This window comes from Myripristis murdjan, chromosome 18 (assembly GCF_902150065.1).
Source record: "Myripristis murdjan chromosome 18, fMyrMur1.1, whole genome shotgun sequence".
NCBI lineage: Eukaryota > Metazoa > Chordata > Actinopteri > Holocentriformes > Holocentridae > Myripristis > Myripristis murdjan.
In genome coordinates, this window is record NC_043997.1 from 2,379,409 (window position 1) to 2,391,717 (window position 12,309).

The 12,309-nt window shown below is 41.8% G+C and overlaps 1 protein-coding gene across 1 annotated transcript in view; it reads right to left on the reverse strand.

The window, feature by feature from the left end:
* Positions 1-9,957: 9,957 nt before the first annotated feature.
* Positions 9,958-12,309, reverse strand: part of ttc39b (tetratricopeptide repeat domain 39B) — a 28,977-nt gene continuing 26,625 nt past the window's right edge. Inside the window, exon 19 of the mRNA XM_030076358.1 lies at positions 9,958-12,161. Within this exon, the coding sequence (XP_029932218.1) occupies positions 12,065-12,161 (97 nt within the window). The 3' untranslated portion in view covers positions 9,958-12,064. The remainder of the gene's footprint in view (positions 12,162-12,309) is intronic.

The window sequence follows — 12,309 nt, forward strand, 5'->3', positions numbered from 1 at the left end:
GGCGGACGCCTGGTCTCCCTCCTCTGGACTGTCCTGAGCAGAAAGTAGAACTCAGTAGAGCTACAACAAAATACTCAGTTCTCACACATCTGATTCTACACTTCATTCAGCTCTGTGCAGGACTGTGAGATATGGTGGTACAATGTTGTGTGGAGTACTCTCTGCTCTCCAATGTCAGTGGTGGATAAAGTACACATCTCCACTGCTTGAGTCAAAGGATACATATTGAAATATTACCACACTACCACTGAAAGTTGCTTGGTCAGATTTTTACTTGGAGTATTTTAAAAAAATATTTACACATTCAGAAGTATTTTTATATGAATTGCAGTATTGTTGTCATGGTGCATTTACAGGACATGGTAACTCTCTGAAACCACCCAGTGAACACGTTGACTTGCTTGTAGAGCCACAGACGTACCAACCACCACCGGGTCTGTTGTTTTCGCTTCACGAACGAAGTAGAACGGATGCGCTTTACTTTGAAAGTGAATGTCCTGCTCGCACTTGTTTCTCAGAGCTGGAGGTTTGTGCTGTTACATCAAATCCAGTTGAGAGCGGGTCCTGTGATTGGTTTTCAACATTTAACTTTAAAGCTGCACTTAGAAGTAATGAGTAACGAGTATTGATCTTTACAGAAACAGTTACAGGTCATAAGTTTCCAAAAAACAAATACTCAAGTATAGATACTCAAAAAATGCACACACACATACTCTAATGGCAGAGGCTGCTATCAGGACCAGTTAGGGGTACAGTGTCTTGCTTAATGACACTTCAATACGTTCTCCGGCTTGGCCAGGGAACAAACCAGGAAAATTTCAGTTGTTAGATAACCGCTGTACCACCTGAGCCACGCTCCCCCAATCTCTAAACCTGTGGTTCTTAAGGTGGACTGTGTGACTGATAGGGGAGGGAGTCCACAAAATAACTGGTAAAACTCTGAAAATGTGCTTGATCATCAGACGTGGATTTGAGGAACCTCTTGAACCATGCTGTGCAGTAAAATATTACCTTTGTGCTAAGTATTCCTGTTTTGTTTTTTGAATTAATATAGATTATGGGTTCGTGACCCTAAGCGCCAGTCTTAATTTGCTTCTGTTATCGCTCCAGTCGCAGTTCAAGAAAAACAAGAATGTAAGAAACCTGAGCTGGCATTTGCATTTCTGGAACAGGAATGTAAGGGAATTGAGAAGGAAAAGTAAAACTTAAAACTCTGAAAAAATGTGTGAAATTGAGTGCTAAAATGGAGGCTGGAGATCTGAACAGGAATGAAGTGTCCTCCTCTTAATGGTTTGGAAAATTATTCTCAAAAGACTCTGAAAGTTGACGAGTTAACTGAAAGTAAACTATCCTATTTTTACCATGTTTTTCTCCTGCGAGCAGCGGGCCACTCTGGCCCGTCCTGCCTATGTGAGACAAGCCGCCTCCCCTGGCAGCTTCGGTATAGCCACCATGAGCATACAGTTTTCCCATCATACCTCTCTCACTGCCCCAGGACAGTGAGAGCACTCAAGTGTTACCGGTATGTGTGTTTGTTAGACTGAACACATGAGGAATTCAGGATAGATTCTTTCTTCCAAGTCACCGATCAAGGCGATGGTCCCGCCAGCTCTTCCTTTTCCTGGAACTGAGATTATAGTATCATCTCCCAAGCATGGATTAATCTAGGTTCCAAAAACTATTGTCCAGAGGTCAATAAAAGACAAGATTATTTCAGCAAACCCGAGGCCATGTTAGATACTTGAAGAAAGAGGTGAGGAACAGCCATGTGACAGCTGCCAGACCAGTGAACCCAGTTATTAGAGTTCAGTTTTATTCCTATCTAGACTTTATTTAGATGAATTCCAAAGGCATTCTGGTCCAACTTCTTGAGACATCCTTTTTCTCTTTTTCAAACATTCCAGGTAAATATAACCCATTTAGTTTACAGCAAAGGTGATTCAAGGTAGTAACATGGCACATTCATAACTAGTTTAGATTATAACTGAAGCAGGTTTGTTTGATTTAACATTGGTCATCAGCTTTTTCCGCAGAACCTGGGCCAGGTAAGTTATAGGATTTTCTCTTCAGGTATGACAGGCAGGCATAAAATGTGCTGCATTGCTCTACAATAGGTTTTAACCCAACAGGTAAGCTAACCCTAACCCTAAGGTAAGTACGTACAGAGTAGTAGTCATGTAGTGGTACTGTAGAAGTGTAAATTATACATGAATGCGGTATTGTAATTAATGAAAATCGGACATTTTTCTACACAACCTGGGCAAAGTAAATGGGTAAGGATAATCCAGGGTTTCTTGATGGGTGTGACAGGTAGGAACGTAGTGATCTGAATTAATCTAGACTAGTTAACCCAACAGGGAAGTGCAGCAACTAAGTATTAAATGCTGAATTAAGCTCGGCACAAGACTCCAGATTCTTTAAGAGTTGAAGAAATTAATCGAACACTGACTTAAAGAGCTTCCTCGGAGAGCTTCCCCCTTTTAGCCATGGGTTTTGTAACGAGCACTTTGATTTGTTCGGATGTGCACACAACTATATTCATCTGAGTTACACAACACCAGAAATATGGATTGTCCTGTCAATCTATCCTACATGTTTTTTCTCTAGTCCAAACACCACAGTGCAAACAGTGGATACGTATTCGACTAGTAAAGGCCGTTAAACTGAGAGAGAGGCAGTGAGAGCATACCGGTTGCCATCAGGATGAATGTTGTACCTCAGAATACGTGTTTCTACAGATTACCAACCGTCAACTCACCGACTTAGAGTCAGACACAAGAAGCAACATGAAGAGAAGTCCAGCTGATCTCATCCTGATGAGCAGAAAATCAAACAGGCTGTTCTTTTGGAATCTGTTTTTTAACCAATAATCCTCCTCGATGCTGTCCAATAATGATATTCTTCTCCGCTGATTGATGGAAGACGAGAAATTTTGTTAATAAGACAAAAATATCCCTTATGACTTAGGAAAAACAGGCAAAGAGATCCACTCCCAAGAAAGGAGTGATTGGAACAAACATAGCCGTCTCTTTTGTTTACAGCTGTGACATCATCAATCAATCATTATCTTGTCTGGTCAGTGCACACACACAAAATCAATCTGTGTCCTGGAATAGTTCAGTTCATGTAATACCACACACAGTCTCTGAAGGGGTGGACAAAGTGTGTGCACACGGCCATGAGGGGGTGGGCCATGTTTCCGTGTGTGTTGGGCAAACTTCAAAGAGTCTATTTCCAGTAATTCAACATGAAAATAATGTAGAAAACCATGCACGCATAAATATTACACAAATGTGGCAGTTAATGTTCAACTTGCTGTCAGCAAAACAAATTGTTGTGTACTTAACATGCCTGCTCTCCACAGGTCAGCAATAAGAGTCATAACCCTAAATTCAAACAGAATGTCCTCTCTTCTCGGGTGGTTTTTGCTGGAATGAATCTTCAGAAAAGACTTACATACATCAAAATCAAGGACTATCACATCCATGAGAGCAAATAAAAGCCTGACTGAAATGAAAGTCAGAACAGATTTAGCTTGAATTAGATCTGTGAAAAGGTGATCCAAGGGTCAGTGTGAGACTCGGATTTGGCAAACCAGAATTTGAAACACGTTTAGGAGGCTTGAGAAAAAATGTCAGACTTGGGAATTCAGACCGCCTCAGTGTGTCGCTGTGAATTTGATCCGAGTGTGAAAGCGTAACCGTCAGATAATTTCTGGATATGCAACGCCCAAAGACCAGGTAGTGTGCCATTTCCCTGGCAAGTTTGTTTTCTAATGTTAACCATATTTTTACATAGCTCAGCGTCACATGTCTGTGAGCAGCACACATAGTTGGCAGGCATACGTCATAAGTTGACGACTTTTAAAATTAAGTAGTTTGACTTGTACAAATCAGAGATACGCCATATTAATTTAAGTAATCAGTTTTCACAATATAATAAAATGTATTTTGTTGGCAAAGAGCAATATTGTGTGATATTGCCTGCCTGCAGTTGAGCAATGAAAGGTTAAATGAGGTGCAACAGATAAAAAATCAAATGTTCAGTGTGGTTGAAACAGAGGGAAAGTAATAAAGTGGCGGCTGTTTTTGTGCTGAAGTCTAGCGGCTTGTAGCTGAAGGGTAATGCCGTATTCTTATTTACAACATTTTTCTGAGACACAAACACGATTTGACAATCTGATGATCTGATGGGTATCTTTCTCCACTATGAAATATAATTAGATTTTTACATTTTCTGTGACAAAGGCAGACTCGGAAGCAACATAAGCAGCAGTTTGCAGGTTATGTCTCATCTCACTTCCCCAGTGGAGGAGCAGAATCCTCTGTCCTGCTTTAGATATTGTGTTCACTTGTTGAAATCTCTTGACACCAGGTTATATTTACAGTGGTGAGTTTATCAAATATTTGCCTGTGTTTGTCAGGGGGCTGCCGGTCATTTCCCGCACACTGACACATGCACTTACACTGGAACTGTGTGGTTAGTGTGTAAATGATGATTGGTCGATTTTTTCTTTCTTATATATGTTTCTTACATTATTTTCAGTGAAAATATGGACGCAGACAGTTGATATTTGTTTTGGAAGTGCTCCTGAGACATCGCCAAACAAGCTAGACAGGCTAGTTTGCAGGAAGGTGGTAGAAAGGAAGTGCGGGTGAAGTATTTTAAGCGTACTTTCAGCAATATGAAAAACAAGCACCAGAGGTAATTCAGTCGATGGGGTTCAGTCAAGTCACTGATAGAACTATCGTAGATCCAGACCAGGTTTGGGACCCGGCAGCATGATCTGCAGAACCGAGGAGATGATCGTGGTCTTCAGGAAACTTAGACATAGATCAGTGTACATCAACAAAACCTCACCAGGTCCAGACAGACTCAGTAATGAAGACGGCACAAAAACGAGTCTTGGTCCTGAGGAGGCCTTGGAGGGTAAGTCTCTGTCCCAGGACACTTGTGAACTTCTCTAGATGCACCGTCTAGATGCTTCGTCTCTGGCTGGATCGCCACCTGGTATGGGAGCTGCTCCGCTCTGGACCCCCCGGCTCTCCAGAGCGGGGTGAGGACCGCTAAGCCCATCACTGGCAGCACTTTCATGGACAATATTTATTCAACAGGACTGAAGTCATGATTCGAGAGTCCAGCTTTTCTGTTTACGTGGATGTTAAGTAAAGTGACCTGCTGGAAATCTGCTGGTTATATGAGCCATTTTTATTTGGATTAGCCAATTAATCTGATTATTAGTGGAATATTAGGGTCTATCCACACAGAGTTGGGTCGAGGTCAGCTGGACTCAAGAATGTTTCACTTCTCGTCCAAGAAGCTTCTTCAGCTCTGACATACTGGTGGGGAGTCCCAGGTGTTAATCCTGTGTTAGGGACATTTTCCAGGTCATGGGCTTGTTGGCTCCTCCCTGTTGTGAGTCACCTGACGCCAGGAGAGGATGCTGGTTGTTAGGGTCACAGAGGGTCAAGACTGAACGGTTCAACTTCCTGTAAACCTGTGATCTCTCTGTGTCAACACAGATCGCTTCCTTCACTGCTCCTTTGAAACATCAGTGTCATTACAGATTCTTGTCCCCCAGGCTTCAGCCTCTTCTATCTGCTGCTGTCTGATTGGTGTTAAAGGAGCGTCCGGGCTCAGACTACCAGGCTCTGCAAATCGCTCAGTAACTCCTAACCCACCATCAGACTGCATAATCAGCTCCACTACCTGCACTGTAATCCACTAACTCTGAACTCTGGTCCGCACCTGCAGCTTCTACTGCAGAAATACCACAGTCAGTTGATTATTCATTCAATTTTTGTTGTAAATTTTCTTCAATTGGAAATATTTTTTTTCCTGATCTGTAAATTCTTTACATTTGACCATTTGTGTATCTGTAAATAGCAACCTCCGTTGCACTACTTCCACTGGCTCTACTGATATATATTGTGTATTTTTCTCACTGCTGTCTGTCTGACAGTCTGTTTTTATTATGTGCTATGTTTTCCTGACCGAGCCATGTAATAAGATCTACATCGTTTGGAAGACCTGCATGTTGTTCTCTACATACGACTATAAACTCCCTTGACTCATGATTTTGAAGCACATTTTAGAGTGACACGTTCTCTGATGAGCATGGTGTCAGGCAACATCGACTGTAACCCAGTTTGAAAAAGCTCTCTGATGCTCACAGTGGCAGCTTTAACATAATCAAGAGCAACTGATGCTTAAATTGTTATCGTATTGAATGTAATATGATGTACATCTACAAGGTCACTAGGGCACAATTAAAGTTATGAGGAGAATTATTCAGCCTATACACAAACATGGAGGAATGATGGCTGAATAACTCACTGACTTGAATGTTGGTCATGACCTGAGGACACAATGAAATAAGACGACTTGTCATTCAGAATGACTGGTAAGATTATTCTGTATTTCTTTATTGCACCATAGGATAACCATCTCTTACAGCAAAGCCTGTAATATTGGAGAACCACCTCCTGCCGTGTGACACAGCGCTGTCTCATCTCTAACTCAACAAACTGAGAAACTACATGCAATGCAAACGCTATAGTAAACAAAGTCAGAATAATAACAAACATATAGATGCATTTAGAAAGAGCTAAACGGCGAGGCACTGACAGCAAATCAACGCAAAAACTACGACACAGACCAGAGCCTTACATGAATGAAGTTTCTATTTTGAAGGGATTCACATCAAACCTTTGGAAGACTTCCCAAAGACATCAAAATCATCTATCGTTGGCTCTGGTGTTTCATGCTAACGCGATCAAAATAAACCTGTTTGGTCAGCTGTTTAGCATGGAGGCTGCTGTCATTTAGTGTACTGCGTCCTGTAATATCAGCATGGAGCACCAGATCCAAAGATTTATTGCAGCAGATTACAGCAGGTAGTTCTGATGCTTGCTCATTTTATCATTCAACAGCTACGGCAAACAAATAGGACACTCTGCCAGAAAGTTGAATCACTCTTTGTCCCTTCTGTCTTCAAAATCTTAATAATCGAGGAACATCAGTTCAATTTTACACAGTAACTCTAAGTTGTATTTGTTGCCAGATACAAATTGATGATTGAATATCATCGAGGAGACCTCAGGACAGTTCTGTTGATATTCGCTGCTCTCCCACATGTCTGCTAGACTTGCTAAATAAGATTATACAGTTGAAAAAGCTAATGATCCCACTGAGGAAGAAATGATCCCACACATTTAGGCACTAACAAAATATAGGCAAGAGAAAAAAAAAATAAGACACACAGCAAGAAACACAATTTGGTCTTTAAAGGAGATGGACCGATACATTCATGAAGCATCTAGGGAGAAGGCTGACCTGTTACCATGGCCATGTTGAAACTAGGAAGTGCATCCTTCATTATAATGTTAAGACCGAAGCAAATCTGCAGTTTTAGCGACAGAGATGCTTTTGTTTTTGGTCCCTGTCAGAAATCAGGACTGACAGATCACACTGCAATATGAACTGAATTGAAAAGATTATACGTCGCAGTCTTAAAGCAGTTTCTGTGTAGCTTTGGAGAGAAAATTTACTTTGAAGCTCAATGGTAGATGTCATACATGAGGGCAAAGCTTTCGTGTCTCATTCTGTAAATGTGGATGTTACGAGGTTGGGAGTAAGACAGATGAATTCGGCGGGTCGTGAATCTTTACGGTGTGCATCCACTCAGTGTCACTTCCTCAGGTCCAGCTGTCCAGTCTGATGCAGCTCAGCTCAGCAGCTCTGCCATAAACTCTACCTTTTAACAGAGTTTATAATGTTCAGTTTGTGTTGACATTGTGCAGAATGTGTCACTTTAATTCTTTGTTTATTACTGAGGTTGTAGTTTGCAGAGGTCTGCTACTGGACTGCATTATACTGAGAGGGGTTTCTGATTTTTTGTTCTCCCTATTTATGTACAGTGATGGGGGACAGAATAGTGGAAACAGCTGTCAGTAAAGTGCAGTCCAGTCCAACAGCAGCACTAACTATGAGCTCAATGCCAAACATAGAAGTGAATGAACACCTCTGTTACTGTGACAACAAGACAAGCTGAGCATTACAGGCAGCAGGCGAGGAAACTTTATCGCACAACAGCTGGACTGGATTATATTAGATTAGATTATACAGGTGGAGTTGATAAAGTGGACACTGAGTGTGTGTTGTGTAGCCATTATCACTGTCTGAGTGGAGGTCAGAGTTGCAGATGCATTCTTCATGTGTCTGATTGATGAACCAGGCTGGCATTAAATTAATACAGGCCATAAATAAATGACCAGGATTCCGTGTCAGCCTTCACCGCCAAAACTCAGAGCTGAGAGTTCCTCTCAGTCTCTCCCTGGCCTGTTATCTGTTTTTACCTTAAGTTAAATATTTGGACACTAATATTACAATGTAAAAAGCAGTTACAAACAGTACGATGACCATGATGACTCAAACTATTTGTTCTTAATGTCATGAACAGATTTAAAGTGGAACATGAGGACTCGAAGCAAAGCCGTGGAGACGCAGAAATGATCTCAGCGCTCAACCAAAACTCACTAGTGGGGCCAAAACGTTTTCTTCTCTTCTAGCCATGTAATTTCAATATGATGTACAAAAGATTCAATGGATGAATTTAATATTACGAAGATCAGAGTTGTGCTCGTAACTACCAAAGCACAGTTTGGTCACACTAAGGTAGATAACCTTCCAAGTTTATCTTAGCCATACAAGCCAATAATTAACATTTGCTATGTTGCTATGCCAAAATTGTAAATGTCATGATCACGTTTAAGATGAAAAATAAAAAAAACTATAAAGTATGCATCTACTGAAAGTATCTTATGTAGTAATATACATTTATTGTGTGTAATTTTCTTAAAAAACTGCAGCTCCTGGCTCCACCTGCCACAGTTTGATTCAATCCAAGAGATTATTTCTGTCTCCAGAGCAGCTCTGCCACCTAGATATATAGTATTACCAAAATTTCAATTTTTACTATATGAGAAGACACACATACAGTGATTAACATAATGACAGGGAACAAATGACAAACTAATTGCACAAATTATTCTGTATTGCTAATAAATCTGTGCGTTTACAGCCGTGCGTGTGTGTGTGTAATTGTGCATATGTATGTGTCCATGTTGTGTAGTGTGTGTAAGCTTGCAGAGAAAATATTTGGGAGTGTGTATATTTGGGTATTGTGTGTGTGTGTGTGTGTGTGTGTGTGTGTGTGTGTGTGTGTGTGTTTTTCTTTAAGCCACAGTTGGTGACAAGGCTGTAATTGCGTCTGCACATACACACGTCGGTGTTGTGTGGGCGCATGTTGTGTATGCCTGCATGAGCATGCACTTTGCATGTTTGCATTCTGAAATTAAAGGCAAGGTAAAGTAAAATCTTTTAGTCCTACATATTATATATATTTTTTTAATATATAAATAACATGCTGCTCTCCCTGTTGGTAAAATAAATAACGTACACATCAGAGCTGGGTCCAGACATTCACTTTGCTTCAGTCAGCCAGTCATTTTAACTCTGTCAGTCAATTTAACAACTCATGATTGAAAGTTTCCCATTCTAAATAACTCCCAATTTTGATTATGAACTGTATTAATGAGTATTTAACCATAAACCGGTGTAGTGTATCAGAGCCTTTTGTTTTTGCTGTGATTGAGTAAATCTTTGGACTCAAAATTCACCAGCCGTCACTGAATTATCAGGCAGGTTAATGAGCAGACGTGTTACTGTGACTCCTGACATATTGTGCTTAACCTCAACATCAACTTTCATTTCATGCCGTCGTGGAGATTTCCCTTTGAGACCGATTCACTGGAAATGAATTAACAGATGCTGACGGGAGGAGCTGGATGGGGCTCTATTCCCAGACGAACGTAGAGATCTCAGCACTCCTGATTTAAACCTGCTAAGATCTTGCTGCTGTTGACATTGCACACCGGCACTCCTTCCCAAATTTAAAAAAAATGAGATCATAGACGCTTGTACCTGAAGACGGGGGTATGTCGTTAACGTGACATGTTAAAGTGGGTTGACTCCAGCTCTGACACACACAACCTCCTTCATCGTCCAGATCCGGGTCAAACAGCATCAAGCTGAAACAAGCCAAAGTTCTTGGTGTTGGTTTCAGCTCGCTGGCGGTACCAGATGGTCGGGACCCGGGTGGAGCTTATTGCATCATGACAATATGGATCGTATCGGATGAGTTGTCGCTGCAGAATGGCGTAGTTCTGACATCCACGTGAAACTGCTTTCCCTGTGATTTGACGTTGTCAGTGATTGAAAGTAGGCATTAAATATTAATTTAGTGTTTATAAAGTATTTCCAGGTTGTGGTTCAGTCTGAAGCTGACAGTGAAAACTGGAAGGGGGAGGCGAGGAGAAGCCGCAGATGAAATCGGGAGTGTCGACTCGAACCAAACTCAGCAGCTGAGCTCCTCAGATCTCATTTGTTCCAAAAACGGATAAAGAAAGAATTCATCTCTTCTGTTGTTGATTACACAAAACAGAGATGATGGACCCATTTTTTTTTTTTTTTTTTTGGTGGATATTTTGTTGTTCTATAAAGCAACAGCGATTGGTCACCTGTTCTGACACTGTATTACAGTACAAACACCACTGTCCTTCAGAGTTGGAGTCATAGTCAAATGCTGTTTTTCCATACATGTGCTGGTCCGGCTCTACTTGGTTTGACTTGTCACATCGGTCCAGTGTGGCTGTAATTCAAGTTTCCACGACAACATGGCTACCTGCTTGAAGGTGTGTCGACACCCCACTGGTCACCTGTGTTGACTGGTTTTTCCTCCCTTCTCTACTAGTGTACAGCACGAGCGTTTTATTCTCAACCGATCGACAATATTAGTGTGACTAAGAGATTTGCTGAGAAAAATAATCTTCATGGTTAAATTACCCGCTACGACACAGCTTTCACAAGTGTTGCTATGGGGACTTCCTGGTTGTAAGCAGCTCTGTTCACTTTGTCTCTGACCAGTGACTGACGACGAAGCCCTCTGATGTCACGGCATCCTTCCTTTGGACGACTGTGGAGACGTCCATCTCGGGTTCAGCACCGCTCGGCACGCTCGACAATGCAAATCAACGCTGCATAACTTGACTCGGCGCCAAAAGTACCGATGGAAAAACGGCAAAAAGAGGTACTATTCTGTTAATTCCTGTAATTTCAGGACAGACACGTCATCTTGGATTCAGCGGTGGAGTGAGACCTTCATGAATTCTTATTGCATATTTAACCTGGATATGAGACTTCCTGTCCTGTTGGCCACTGAGGGCATGGAGGCGCTTTGTGTTGTCTGTCTTAAAGTGGGGTTTAGGTAAAGCTATGTGGCACAGTGCTGAGGATGATTCTTAAAGCCTGATGAAGAAAGCATGGACTCCGAGCAGGATTCAACTCCTTAACGGGAAGGTCTTAAGTCCACCTCAAACCGCAGCCATCCCTCGGTAATCTTGGACGAGCGATTCGGACAATCCTTGCAGTTCTGATGAAGTTTTGGGGGATGACGCATGTGGGTTTCAGGGTACTTCATAATTTCCTCTGTATTTCACACACAAAATCTCAGATGCCTGATTTACTTTTCAAAACCCGGGGAAATGATGCATCACTGCTGCAATCCAGTGTCGCTGATTGGGGCTCAATGGGGAACAAACAGATGTAGCTTCAAAGAAAATTTGTTATTCACTAATCCAGACAGGGGCCTTATTAATGCTTAGATTGGGTAATATTTTTAGCCACCTTACGGAGGATACATAAGTGTAGTAGTTTGCTGAAGGACGCTGTTAGCTGCACGGACTCTAAGCTGAAATTTCTCCCAAATCCTCAGTCTTAATGTACCACGGATTGAAGTGCAGATGTAATCGCAGGCAAGGTAAAGGTATATCGAGTTGAGCACCTTTCAGATGGTGACTTTCGTTTTCCACTGCGGAAGGCTGACATGATTTTTTCGAACCTGTTTAGAAAATTCTGTATCGTGATCCCACTGTGCCCGTAAGAACTGAAACTCGGAGGAGCGCGAGACGCCGCCGACGTTGACGTATGAAACGTTTGCCAGAGTTCACGGGGTGCCGACTGGTGATCCTTTGAGGCTGTTGAGCGCTGCGTGGATCCTGAAGTGCAGTCTGGACTCCATGGAATAATCCTTGTAGTTCGTCCTGATGGAAAAGACACAGGAGAACCTCAGAAGTGGAAATTGAATTGCTGTGGTTTCATTACCAACTAAACTAAATTACCTCCAACATTTAAACTCCAGATCAAGCGCTTTGATTGAACCGAGAACATTCTTCATTCCTTTGGTGAGTG